This window comes from Dendropsophus ebraccatus, chromosome 2 (genome assembly GCF_027789765.1).
Source record: "Dendropsophus ebraccatus isolate aDenEbr1 chromosome 2, aDenEbr1.pat, whole genome shotgun sequence".
Taxonomy (NCBI): Eukaryota; Metazoa; Chordata; class Amphibia; order Anura; family Hylidae; genus Dendropsophus; species Dendropsophus ebraccatus.
In genome coordinates, this window is record NC_091455.1 from 164,122,971 (window position 1) to 164,136,796 (window position 13,826).

Below are 13,826 nucleotides of genomic sequence, written 5' to 3' on the forward strand. Positions count from 1 at the left end.
CTGTATAACCCCCCCCCCCCCCCCCATTGTCTTGGATGGCAGCTGTAACTCACTAGTTATGATAAACCTGTAAGGTTTCAAAAAGTGACAGGGTGGCTTGGGCCCCCAATTGAATTTATAAAATGAAGAAATGTGAAGGCAACAGAGGAGAGTGTATGCACAGTGCCTGATGTTTGGTCATTAGGTATTATTGGGGGTATAGTGAAGGGGACACAGATGGAAGGAAGCATGTGTCATGATGGAAGTTTGTTTGCCTGAGAGAAAAATTGTTATCTGTATTTTGTATACTTGTTGGGAAGCTGGTGTTTAATATCTCGATGTTTTTTTCCCAAGAAAATTACAGACGTGAGATAAATCTTGTGTTGCTGTAGAATATCTGTTTGCTTAAGTGACAATTCAGCTGCTGTCTGTTTCTGATCTGTAATTCACAAATTAAGAATATAAAAGTTTTGCTTTCAGGCTTGTGTGCTTTTGTCTATCTTAAACTACAGTTAATTTAAATTTTTTGTTACCTTTTTATGTGTCTAGCTTTTACTATATACACAACATGAATTTTTCTTTTGTTTTTCTTAGAGTGCAATAGAGTCTCTTTTTGGAGCATCATTAACAGGCATTGCCTATTCTCTCTTTGCTGGACAACCTCTTACGATATTGGGAAGCACGGGGCCTGTTTTGGTATTTGAAAAGATATTGTTTAAGTTCTGCAAGTAAGTATGAGAAACAAAATATCTTTGACAAAAATTCCCAGTCGTTCAATACAATTATAAGTGCCTAAAGGAGAAGCCCCACAAAAAAAAAAATCGTGTGCAGGAACATGGTAAAGAATGTATACTTGCCCTTCCACCTGCCCCTGTAATACCGTTTTCAGACAGCCACATGACAGATGTCATTTTTGGGCAGCTTCCTGGTACATTAAGGCCCTGCCCCTGAAACATCACTGCCCCTCTGATGCATTGCTCGCTCGCTTGCTGTCCCACCCCATTCACTGAGCGGGCAATTCAGCAGCTGGGTATGTGATATTGCAGGAGCAGTTGCAGTGGGCCAGCAGCTGTCAGAAATCAGTCAAGGCAGCGCTGCGGTGGCATGGGGATGGGTAAGTATACTTTCTTTATTATTTTCCCACATCCCTCTGCCTGCCTAGGATTTATTTATTTATTTTTTAGACTTCTCCTTTAACGTGGTATTATCTTTTAAAGATGTCTTTTTGGACAATTCCCCCCCTTCTGGCTGTGGGAGGTGATTGGAGGCTGAAAACAGTTAAAGCACTGGTGTTAATCAATATGAGCCACGCTGTAATGAAGCAGCCGCGCGGCGCTGTCATTATGGTGCGGCTCATATCTGTACAGTTCCAGCATCTTATTACAGATGCTGATGGGGGGTGTGGGTTGAGGAGTTCGTTACAGGCATTCCACGCGTGAATGTGGCCTATGTCTTAGCTGAGCACAAAAACAAACCTAAACAGAACTACGGTTTAAGACTTTAGGACTATATAGTTGAGTGTAAGGGTGAATTCATACACCTAAAATTTGCTGCAAAAATTTTTTTTGCAGCTGTTCCATTAATCTGAATGAGGCTTGTAGTAATCCATGGGCTTGACCCCAAAACCCAATTCAGGTGAACATTCTCTGCACTAAATGTTCAGGCCCTGAGTATTGCCACAACCTACTTTCCCTTTTAACAGTCCATATAGACCTGCATAATAGGCATGCTGGGTAGCTTTAGGGAGGAGCAAGGCAATAAAAATAAAAGTATTAAGGCTAACAAATCTATTTCTCTAAAATCTATCTATCTATATCTCAAATGTAGTATATTCTTAAACCTTTACGCTGTCACGGAATATGTCTGTTTTGCAGTATTGACTTGTTTTTCCTTTTTAGGGACTATCACCTGTCCTACCTGTCTCTGCGCACCAGCATTGGTCTATGGACGGCCTTTTTGTGTTTATTGCTTGTAGCTACAGATGCAAGTAGTCTGGTCTGCTACATCACACGGTTTACAGAAGAGGCATTTGCTGCTCTCATTTGTATTATATTTATTTATGAAGCACTGGAGAAACTGTACCATTTGGGAGAAAAATATGCTTTCAATATGCACAACGATATTGAATTGCTGACTACATACTCGTAAGTATTTAATCTTAAAATACACTACTTTTTATGTAACAATCCCTTTAACAATATGTGGGAACATAAAAATTTAAATAGGTACTGTCATTTCAGCAAACTTTGCATAGATCAATAGTACAAGCAAATATAAGAAACTTTTTTATATACAGTATCTTATCAGACAAAAAAGCATCCTATCAAGCCCCCCCCCCTTCCCTAAAGTTTTTTTTTTTTTTTTTTTTTAAACTGTCATCCGCTTTCAAAATCAGCTTAGGTAGGGTTCACACTGCTTTTCTCCATCCAGTTTAAAAAACAAGATCAGAACTAAACTGCTATTTTCTGATTTTAGCAATGATCCTTTCCTTAATTTACACCAGTCAATAATCTGCCCAGATAAGAGTACTCTGTATTGTGCTGGTCACCTGGTATTCCTCCTGGAAATCTGTACAAATTGTCCCACCAGATGTCTCCATTCCCTTTGTTTCTCCCAGCTGACACTGTCCAGTCCTTGCAGACAGTATTAGACTCTGCAGGGACACATTCTGCTGACCACAAGCACAACATAGAGTTCTAAGAACAATAGATTTATTTCCTATGACAGACTGTATATTTTTTTTTTTTACAAAAAGGAGTATCAGGAAGGCTAGCCCTGATTCGACATCCCCCAACAAGTTGGCGCATATGATAATGTCATTTTGAGGATAGCACTTCTGACTTCTTAGGTCAGTGTAGGCCATACAGGTAGTGCTGGATTAATTTATTACAGAAACAAGCAGGAATCTTGAACAGTGTGTTGTCTTCCTGGAGCTGGAGTTTGTCATACCGTGAATCAGGTTGGCAAATTAGAGGTCATTGTGCACATGTGTTCCAATGATAAGTTTAGAGGCAGGTGAAACCCCCAACCTTCTCGCCTTGTTATGGGTTTCGCTCAGGATTTATTCCGATTGCCATATTTAATAATAAGTGGACTTTGCCTGATGGGGGTTCGATTAATATTTAAATAATTTAGATGGAGGCTGAGTAAAAAAGAACCATACACATGTAATGGATATTGGCCAAACTTGCACGTTTAGTACTTTAGGGCGGATTAAAATACGTTACGCTAGACTGCTCTTGAGATCCAACATGCATATTTTCTGTTTCCCACAAATTCTGATGTCTGGGTCAGAGTGGCCAACGATCTCACCGATTATTTTTTTTTTGTTTTGTTTTCTCATCTGATGTTATGCATGTCCAGTATTATTAATATGGATGATCGGTGAATGCTAAAAAAGCTGCATCTGTATTTAACTACTCTTCTTGATCTTGTCTGTTATCATGTAGGTGTGTTTGTGAAGAGCCAGCCACCCCCAGCAATCACACTCTGTCTGTGTGGAGGGCAAAAAATATCACTGCCAGTGAAGTAGCCTGGAGTAATCTCACAGTGTCTGTAAGTGGCAATGTATTGTGTAGTCAGCGGTGTACAAAGCATAGGGATAAGCAGATCAATTTTCCCAAATGAGCATTCCAAAAATGACAGTGGGCATATTAATTTGCCTGCATCCTCCAAAAATTACCAGAAACTATTTACCTATCCAGGATATGAATTTTCCCAGCGCATATTATTACAAAGGATTGCCAGAATGCAAATAATAGTTCATACTGCAGTGGAAAGCTAAGGGATTTTCAAGGTTTATATAAGCAAAGCTATCATTTAAAAATAAAATAAAAATCTGTCAAGGTCTTAATGCTGAGACCCCACATAGATTGTTAGAATGTGCAGGGATTAGCGCTTGACTAATGGTGCGTTTATGGAGAGATTTATTTGACAGATTTCTGAAGCCAAAGCCAGGAATGGATTTAAAAAGGGGATAGATCTTAGCCTTTCCTTTATGACCTATTCTCTGTTTAAAGTCTCTTCCTGGCTTTGGCTTCAAAAACCTGTCAGATAAGTCTCTGTGTGTAAACGCACCATACGTGCTTCTTTTCCTATCTCTCTCCTCACTGCAGGAGACAGATTGTATAGAAAGTTGCCAGAGCCTCTCTGAAGTGCTTAGCTGCTTAGTGCTTATTCCTGCTCATTCTAGTAATTGGTGGGGGGGTCTCAGCACTCAGACCCCAACTGATCAAAACCTTTGTCTTGTCTGCAATATAGAGAAAGGCTTCTTTTTTTTTTTTTTTCCTATAATTACAGTAATGCTTTAAAGAGTCATGGTCATTAAAAATAACTTTTGACATGTCATCTGGCATTTTTTAGAAGTTATTAATCACAGCGGGTTTCGCTGCTGATACCCAAAACAATCAGGAGATATAGCTGGGAGAGAGTGTGGCGGCCATGTGATCCACTCCCCGACCTCTTGTGAATTCCGACAATTTAGCCTCATACCACTGCGCCCTCTCTCTGGCTATATCTCCTAATTGCAGCTGGTTGAAGCAGTGAGACTTGCTGGGATCAGTAACGTTTGACATGCCTGATGACATGTCAAGTTATTTTTAATGACCAATACTTTTTAATTAATCTATAAGTTCTACCACTTTGTGATTAATTTTGCTTAAATTTATCACTGTTTGCAAGACCTCTGCTTTCTGCCGGTGAATAGAAACATTAATGTTTGAGCTAGAAATCTCTTCAAGGTGTACAACTTGCCAAGAGTCCTTGCTTGAAAAGCGTAAGTTTCATGGATAATTTTACTCATTCTACATTTTTATTTCTGATCCCTTTTAGGAGTGTATCTCACATCATGGTTCTTTTGAGGGTCCTGCTTGTGGTCATCATGGTCCATATATACCAGATGTTTTCTTCTGGTGTGTCATTTTATTTTTCACAACATTTTTCCTTTCATCCTTCCTGAAGCAATTCAAGACTAAGAATTATTTTCCTACCAAGGTATAAAAATGTTTTTCCTTTGTGTTTATAAAGCATGGGATGAAATAGTTTAGTCTACTATGCTACTTTTATGAATAATATGACATATATATATATATATAACAAGGTAGAGTAGGTCAGCAGCTTGTCACCATGAATTAACAATCTAAGAATGTTCTATTTAGCAACTTTGTATCCCTGTTTCCTTCAGGTACGTTCTACAATCAGTGATTTTGCTGTCTTCCTGACTATAGTCATAATGGTCCTCATTGACTACCTTGTGGGTGTCCCATCACCAAAGCTCCATGTTCCTGAAAAGTTTGAGGTAACTAAACTTTTCTTTAAGGATCCCCATTATAAAGACTCTTAATTGCTTTCAGGGCTGTTAATTTGGTGGTAAAGAAAGTATCTTGCATAGTGTTAGTAGTAATTTTATATGTTATATTATTGTAGACATTCTAGAAGAGAAATGTAGCTTGTATCACTTTACACTTTTCATTTAATTCATAATTTTTTTTTTACCTTTTTAAGCCTACTCTGAAAGATAGAGGATGGATCATAGATCCTCTTGGGCCCAATCCGTGGTGGACGTTACTAGCTGCAGCCATCCCAGCCTTGCTATGCACCATTCTGATCTTCATGGATCAGCAAATCACTGCCGTGATCATTAACCGGAAGGAACACAAGCTAAAGGTAATAATCCTTTCCTCACAGGCTGGCTGTAGCATTAACCTGCAGTCTTGGAAGTTGATGTATAGGCTTTTTTCAAACAATGTTTGTTTTTGCCCATATTTTTGGACGGTTGTTACTTTGAGGCGGCAATACAGCCATAATTTGATAATTACAGCCATATTTTGCCCTCAAAATGACAGCTGACAAAAAATATGCCCGAAAACAAAAGATGTGTGAAAATAGCCATAACATGCTGCTGTTTTGTACATGATCAGGATTTAATAAAACACACTGAAAGGCAGTGAGATGAGCAGATGTATATTTAAGTTGAATAAACAGTAATTTATTTATGTAAACCTCTGGTTATTCTGGGCCTACAAACCCACTGGGAGGTCCTCCTCGGGGAGTGACAGCATTCTTCTGTAAGTGTACATTTAGAAATATCTGTCACTAAATAGGACAGCCCACTGGAATTCTATGCCACAGCCAACTGAGCCAACTGGCCTTGTTCTTCATTATCTTGTTGTTTATTTTTAATAGTTATTTCAATACAAATATAAAAGCAAGGATACAGATGAAGGAACCGAGCAATAAAGGGAACATTTCCAGGTTAGGAATAATAAATGGGTAACACAACAACAGCGTGTAGCGAAAAAAGTCAGCTCCATAACATATCCAAACATATCTGACCAAATTGCAGAGAAAACATAAGCATACATATAATTAAACAGAAAACTAATGTAGAGGACACAAGAAGACAAGACAAAAACTATGACAAGACAAAGGAAACAGAAGGGCCAAGGGGGACAGACATGCAAGAGGGAAAACTACAAAAGAGAGGTTGAATTGGTAGGGGACATATCATAGTACCTATCCCAGAGGTCCCATATTTTCCGAAAATGCTCCAGTCTATTCTCTTGTGAAGCCATTAGGAATTCCATCCTCCTAACCTCCTGTATCCTGTTAATAAGTTCCACAGCTGTGGGAATCAGCGTCTGCTTCCAGTATTTAGCCAGCAAGCCCTTAGCGGCAGTCAATATATGGAGAAGTAGTCTGGCTGAGTGCTTCGGTAACGTTTTGGGCGGGAGATTCAGGAGGTATGTCAGAGGATCCAGAGGAATCAATTTACCTAATACGGTTGCCACTACCCCCTGTATACCCTCCCAGTAGGACCTAAGTGTGTCACAATCCCAGAAAATGTGCGGGAGTACCAGTATCATTAGAACAACGCCAGCACATGGAGGGTGTGTCCGGATAAAAGCGATGCAATAAATCAGGTGTGTGGTACCAATGGAGCAATATTTTCTATTGGTTCTCCCGAAATGCTATACAGGAAGAAGACTTGGCCGCTTGTGACCAAATCATCTGCCAGAGCTGGGGAGGCATAGTTCTACCGAGATACGCCTCCCATTTCTCCATGTAAGAATAACTGGTAACTTGACCCTCCTGCGGGGAATTAAGAAAAGATTATATAGTGGAGATTAATCCCCTGGTAAATGGGTTACTTTTACACAATCTCTCGAAAGGCGCATAGCCCGTCATCAACGCTGCTGCATAAGACATGGCCTCATGGTAGGAAGCCGACCGCAATGGGGGGGTCCCATCTTTCCCTTAATACCGAGAAAGGTTGCACCGGTCTAAAGAAAGGATCAACAACATCAGCAAAATGGAATAAGTTAGCTGCCTGCCACGGGGCCAAAGTCTCAAAAGTACAGCTGTCAGCAATCAAGCTAGTGTAGATAATGGGCGCTAAAGGTGACGGGGTAGAGCACAAGGGAAAAGAGGACAGTGCCTGCAGCCACACATCTAGCAAATGCTTCATTGGGCCTAACAGTGGAGAGAACATGGTGCTGTCTATGGGGGAATCCAACAGCTTTTGAAGGTATATGGCCTACTTAAGGGCTCCGTTGGTGTTACGTTTTGTGTATCTCTGGTTTTCTTTGGAAACTTAAAGGGGTTATCCAGTGCTACAAAAACATGGCCACTTTCTTTCAGAGACAACTCGACTCTCGTCTTCAGGTGCGTTTTACAATTAAGCTCCATTCACTTTAATGGAACTGAGCAGCAAAACCCCGCCCAAGCTGAAGACAAGAGTGGGGCTGTCTCTGAAAGTGGCCGTGTTTTGGAGCGCTGGATAACTCCTTTCAAAGTTTAGGCTATGTTCCCACTACGTAAGAGACCAGCCGTTTCGTGACCCGGCCACAGTGTTCTGATGCGGGCACATCAGAACTTCCCATAGCACGCAATGAAGCAAGCAGCCGGATCCGCTCACTTCATTGTGTGAACTCACAGGTCTATCTGCGGCCGCAATTCAGTGAATTGCGGCCGCAGAAAACTGACATGTCAGTTCTTTTCGGCGCCGCATGGGATCCCGGCCGTAGCGTATACACATCGTAAATAATAGGCAGTATTCCACCCCGTACAAAGTACTGCAGTTGTTGCCGATGGCAACAACGGCCGTACTTTTACGTCGTGTGAACATAGCCTTAAGCTTTATTCAAGATTTTAAAGACACTTTTTGATAAATAGTGGAATGCTTCATCTACTATATTCTCATGGGTTTCTCTGCACTTGTGCATCCCATGTCTTGTCTGCATATACTCCTGCAAGGTGAACATATATTACTCACAATTGACACTATAAGCAGAGGATAGATTTGTGCCAAACACCCACTTGTATTCAGTGACCGTATACTTGTTACCACCAATATATAAAATAGTATAATTGGTAGGTAGGTGTGATAACGCTCACAAGCTATTAAATTATAAATATAAGCAAAGACAGAAACCATGAGATCATGTAGGTTGTGTAGCTGTACTATTGAGCTGGGTTTATTACACTTGTTTAATTTCCTAGTGTAAGTAATTGCTAGTTCTCCATGCAAAGGCAGAACATTGGTAATTTATCCGGTCTGGTGTGCAGCAGCGCTATATCTGGCACATACAGGGAACAAAAGCCTCTAACCAAGGCTGCATTTAGACGTTCCGTGTTCTGTACGTGAAACACGGAGGACACGAACATTAAATGCAAGTCCTAGACTGTGTCCCTGAAAGGCATAATGTATCAACATCACACCACTGCGGAAAATTTCTTTGAGCACTCTTTGTGGCACAGGTGGGGAAAAAACCCATGCAAAGAAAGGGATAATCTATAATGTCCATTATCATGTTGCCCTGTTTTTGTGGAGCTTTCTTTATGATAGATGTAGGTTACTATATTTTGGGATCATGTATTGCATCTAGGTAACAAGCTAGATCCCTTATGAGTAACATGTCTGATTGTTTGCATGCTTTGTTTGCCTCTCCAGAAAGGGTGTGGCTATCATCTTGACCTGTTCATGGTTTCAATCATGCTGGGAATATGTTCAATCATGGGCTTACCATGGTTTGTGGCTGCAACTGTTCTATCCATCAGCCATGTTAACAGCTTGAAAGTGGAATCTGAATGTTCTGCTCCAGGAGAACAGCCAAAATTCCTGGGCATCAGAGAGCAGCGAGTGACAGGCCTTCTGATCTTTGTTCTGATGGGACTGTCTGTATTCATGACCTCTGTATTGAAGGTAAGACGAGGAGCTCAGTTATTGATGGCTTGACAAATGTATGTGAATGCATCGCATATGCTACCTTATACAAGAATTTGTTCTACGATTACACACATTCTTTTTCATGTTGTGTGAAGGTATGGCTTAGCCTGGGTCATGCACACCTATTAAAAGCATGTAAAGCTTAGAACGAATACTTGAAAAATGATCCTATAGATCTCTTGGTCCTCTCTGATTGTCATGTTTTGTCTTATTTTCATCAGTAATTTTATACAATATAAAATAATTACAGTCATGTGCGTGTATTTCCAGTTCATTCCAATGCCGGTTCTGTATGGTGTGTTCCTGTATATGGGTGTTTCTTCATTGAAGGGTATCCAGGTATGTTCCTTTTTGCACTCATGTACATAGATCATTTATAGATTATGACAGTTTTCAACAGTTATCATTGTCCTTTTACACAAGTTTTATGTTTTATATTTTCCAAGGTTGCCAAGCCAGTGCATGACTGGTTACAATACAGCTATCCTTTAAAACAGCATTGTTATCAAGTAAAAGGGTTTGTCTAGGCTTAGAAGAAGATGGCTGCTTTCTTCCAGACATAGCACCATTCCTGTCATCATTGTCGGTGTGGTTTTACAGCTCAGTTCTATTTAAGTGAATGGAGCTGAACTAAGCTGAAGTCTTTGTCAAAAAGTAGCTGTGCTTTTTTCTTTTCTTGGAGAACCCCTTTAAAGATGGATTCCCATCCAGTAGCCCCGAGCAGATCTTTAAACCATAAAAAATAGCTAAACAGTATATTAGAAAATTACTTCTTTTTTTTTTAACAAAAAACGAGCTTTATTTGCTAAAAATAATTATCAATAGCCGTGTTAACTAATATATTGTATAGTAATGTTGAGAAAGTTGCTGTCGCTCGGCAGTTCTCACTAGGCTGGGGATGCTCTATGCTTCTCCACAGTAGTTAAGCTTTGATTCCTGAGATTCCCTGACAAAGAAAGCTGCTGCCTGCGCATAATCTGGCAAATCTATTACTAGAGCTTTATCTTTAGCAATTAAATTGGCACAGAATAAGTGCTTGATACATCATCTATTTATACCCTGTGTGCCATAACAGAGCAGTTTACCACTAAGCACCTATCTTATAGCCATATAAAATAACATGATGAACTAAGTCATCTTGTTTTGTTCTGTTGAATATTAAACCAGTCTGATGTGTTTTGCAGTTTTTCGATCGTATTAAGTTGTTTGCAATGCCAGCCAAACATCAGCCGGACCTGATTTATCTGCGTTATGTTCCCCTCTGGAAAGTCCATGTGTTCACTGTCATACAGCTGACATGTCTTGTGCTCTTATGGGTGATCAAAGCATCTGCAGCAGCCGTTGTGTTTCCTATGATGGTAAGTGGTATTTTCAATATTTTATTTTATTTAGTTTTTATTTAAAATTTTCCACACTGTTTTCTCTTTCCTAAAGGTTCTTGCGCTGGTATTCATCCGCAAACTTTTAGATTTCTTTTTCACCAAGCGTGAACTGAGCTGGCTGGATGATCTTATGCCTGAAAGTAAGAAAAAGAAAGAAGATGATAAGAAGAAAAAAGAGAAAGAGGTATGCATATAGACAACAAAGCTGTAATTTCCTAAGATATTGTGCTTCTAGTATGCTGCATGTATACGGTAGATATGCTCATTTAGTTTTGCAAAGGAGTGATTTTGGCTTTGACCTTCCTCTTCCTCTCTCCTTTACAAAACGTGAAGATTGAAGATGATTCACCTGAGGTATGTAGTATGGATGGCCATGTAAAGTGTGAGGATTGAAGGTATATTCTGCTACCCAAAAGTAGATCAAATAATTGCTTTATTTAATGTATTTTCAAGAAAAACTTTTTGAACAGTGTTTTATACCCCTGGACACATGTGCTTTGCTGCTAAATTTTAGATATCATCTGTGGGCTTCCTGCACAAACTATATTTGTCGCTTTTTCAAAACAGACAAAGCCTTTATTTATCAAAGTGTATAATATGAAAACTGGTGTAGGCTGTGGGCAGTTTAGATCAGTTTCTGGAACACTTAGATAAATCTGGGCCATTGGGTTGTAGTCACTAATTTTCTTGGTCCCAAGCTATAGGCAATTGTGCAACCACAGGCTGACAGAGTACCAGTACACTCCCTCTTGGTTATGTTCACACATAGTAAATACACTAGGGATATAAGATGTATCCTAATTATTTTTATTAATTTATTCTTCAAGTTTAAAGTGGATGTACAGTCGATACAGTAAGTCAAGCTTCAGTCAATGTTTGATTGTTGCCACTGTGTGTCTATATATGCTATATGCTGTGTCGATAAATATTCTAATTAGCTAGTCTGGTGCCCTGGAGGCGGGCCCAACATCCCCAATAAACCTATTTTTCCTCCCATTAATGATGGACTACATTATTATTCAATTAGCTGAAGCTTGGGGTTCCCTGTCTATCATCAAAAGGAGGAAACATTAACGCACTGGGGATGCTGGGCCCACCTCCAGTGCACCGTACTAGCTAATCAGCATATATACAAAAAAGTGGCGCTGACTATACACTTAATTTACTGTACTGATGGTACATTGGCTTTAATTCTACACAGTAGTGTAAGTGCTAAGTTTGAGCGTACCCTAAGTAAGGAAACATTGCAGAGGGGCTTGAAGAAAAAAAAAAAAGCCTGTGGACTATTAGAGACTGACCAAGCCCGTGTGTAAACGAGTGTTGATCTCAGTGGTTGATGCTTGTTTACAGAGCCTTGACAAGGCTTGAACTTATGCAGCCCTTTCTGACAGTCTGCCATCATCCTCAATTACACGAGGAGTACGGCTGGCAGCCAGTGATTTTTCAGCATGTCAAGAACACAATATTACATTCAGACATGAAAACTACAGGCTCCTTTTCGGTACATCTAAATGTTAACTTTCAGGGTATGTTAACACACTGTCGTTTTGCGGCCGCCTTTTGCTGTCAAATTGAAGGCTGTCCAAAAAGACTGTTTTTACAAGACTATTGCTAGGTGACCATACACAAATTACACAAAGTTATTCAGCGCATATTGTACACCATGTGAACATACACTATTTAAGGTATTATTTTTTCCTGTCTCCCCCTACATAGCACTTGTTACCTCAGCTTCTCTCTCCACTCTACAATCAGGAAGTGCAGGAGAAGCATTTTTAAATCATTCAAAATTTTTTGTTTCTTGGTTTACATTATTAATTTTGTGGGCTTGATTTTTGTAGGCAATTTTTGACTGCCTTGGCTTTGCTATGTGATCAATGTTACCAGGCTTCATCCCATTGTTTATGGCGAGAAAAACACCTGCAATGAAGCTTGGTAATGCTGATTGGCAAAGTCCAGATAGCCAAATTAAGCAAAATTGCAGAGCCCACACAGGCAACAAGGCTCCAATTATGTAAAGAAATGGAACAAATCTGCAAGTGCGAAGATACTTGGGTACTGCAATAAGGGGACTGTAGAGCTAAGGAAAGGTATTGTGTAGTGAAGAATAACTTCACTTTAGTGGCAATGAGTATTTTATACTGTGAGTATGGTAACTTATAGAAAGACTTTACTGATCACAGATTTAGGCAGTTTTTTGTGTTAAGTCTTCGGGTTTGGATGGTCCTGTTTTTTGTCTCAAGCATGTTTTTGGTGTAAAGCATGTCTAAACAAGCCATGTTAGACAAACCAATACATTTTAATGCAGTGAGTTGAGAGTCAGAGACACCTGTAGTAAGTTTCGTGTACTTGGGTTTTCAGGAAGCTGAACGAATGCTCCAAGCAGATGATAGTGAAAATGTGCAGCTTGCCTATGAGGGCAGAAACCTTCTTCAGATTCCTGTAAAGAGCTTGAAATACAGGTATGGAATGTGTTAGTCTTTGTGGCAGTGCATTGTGTTACAAAGTTTGCAAATAAATGATGTTTTTGGTACCCAGTATTCTGTAGCCTTTAAAGTTAAAGGAGTACTCTGGGTGGGAGGCCTTTTTTCAATATTGCCAGGGAGGGGGGTGCACTTACCTCTGGGGCCCACATCACGTTGCTCCGGTCCCTCACATCTCAGAGGGAACTTGAGACGTGACGTTGGGATGTTTCGGGAGACCCCTCTCCCTTTCTCAGAACAAATGTGCACATTTGTTCTGAGGAAGGGAGAGGTGTCTCCTGAAACATGTCACCCTCATGCCTATTTGAATAAACCTTTTTGGTTTTCCACTATATTGGAGTCCTTTTGATGGTTTACAGCAGCAGCGCTGGAGTCACTGTACCCAAAACTTCCTTTTCTCCATTCTTTCCCTAACTCTCCATGCTTCTATGGTGTCCTCCTGCATGTCTCCTTGTCACCTGCTGATTGCATCCACCAAGACTTCCGACCTAAACTCTTCTTGACAGTGACAGCCCACTCAGCCGACCGCTAGCCACAGCACTGTCTCAGTCAGTGATTGAGCGGAACATGTTCATTCATCAGCGTGGAGAGAGGAGCCGCACAAGCCTCCCATTGACTGTCATTATGACATGGAGGCTGGCTGCATTTTGCGGCCTTTTAACCCTGTCTTAGAAATCTTTATATTCTGTTAAGGCCCTATTCCACGGAACGTTTATTGTCCGTATTCGGCCGATATCGGCCGCTACGAACGATAAT

At 40.2% G+C, this 13,826-nt stretch overlaps 1 protein-coding gene across 9 annotated transcripts in view; it reads left to right on the forward strand.

Annotated features, from left to right (window-relative positions):
• The window catches only part of SLC4A7 (solute carrier family 4 member 7), a 103,540-nt gene that overhangs the window by 80,663 nt on the left and 9,051 nt on the right, over window positions 1–13,826 (forward strand). For 6 of the 9 annotated variants that reach the window (XM_069958641.1, XM_069958647.1, XM_069958644.1 and 3 more), the window contains 12 exons: window positions 574–707; window positions 1,878–2,123; window positions 3,429–3,534; window positions 4,810–4,971; window positions 5,162–5,275; window positions 5,482–5,643; window positions 8,930–9,181; window positions 9,476–9,544; window positions 10,390–10,563; window positions 10,640–10,771; window positions 10,921–10,941; window positions 12,949–13,049. In XM_069958641.1, coding sequence (XP_069814742.1) covers window positions 574–707; window positions 1,878–2,123; window positions 3,429–3,534; window positions 4,810–4,971; window positions 5,162–5,275; window positions 5,482–5,643; window positions 8,930–9,181; window positions 9,476–9,544; window positions 10,390–10,563; window positions 10,640–10,771; window positions 10,921–10,941; window positions 12,949–13,049 — 1,673 coding nt within the window. The remainder of the gene's footprint in view (window positions 1–573; window positions 708–1,877; window positions 2,124–3,428; window positions 3,535–4,809; window positions 4,972–5,161; window positions 5,276–5,481; window positions 5,644–8,929; window positions 9,182–9,475; window positions 9,545–10,389; window positions 10,564–10,639; window positions 10,772–10,920; window positions 10,942–12,948; window positions 13,050–13,826) is intronic. The other 3 variants (XM_069958643.1, XM_069958648.1, XM_069958650.1) reach the window with 1 other exon arrangement.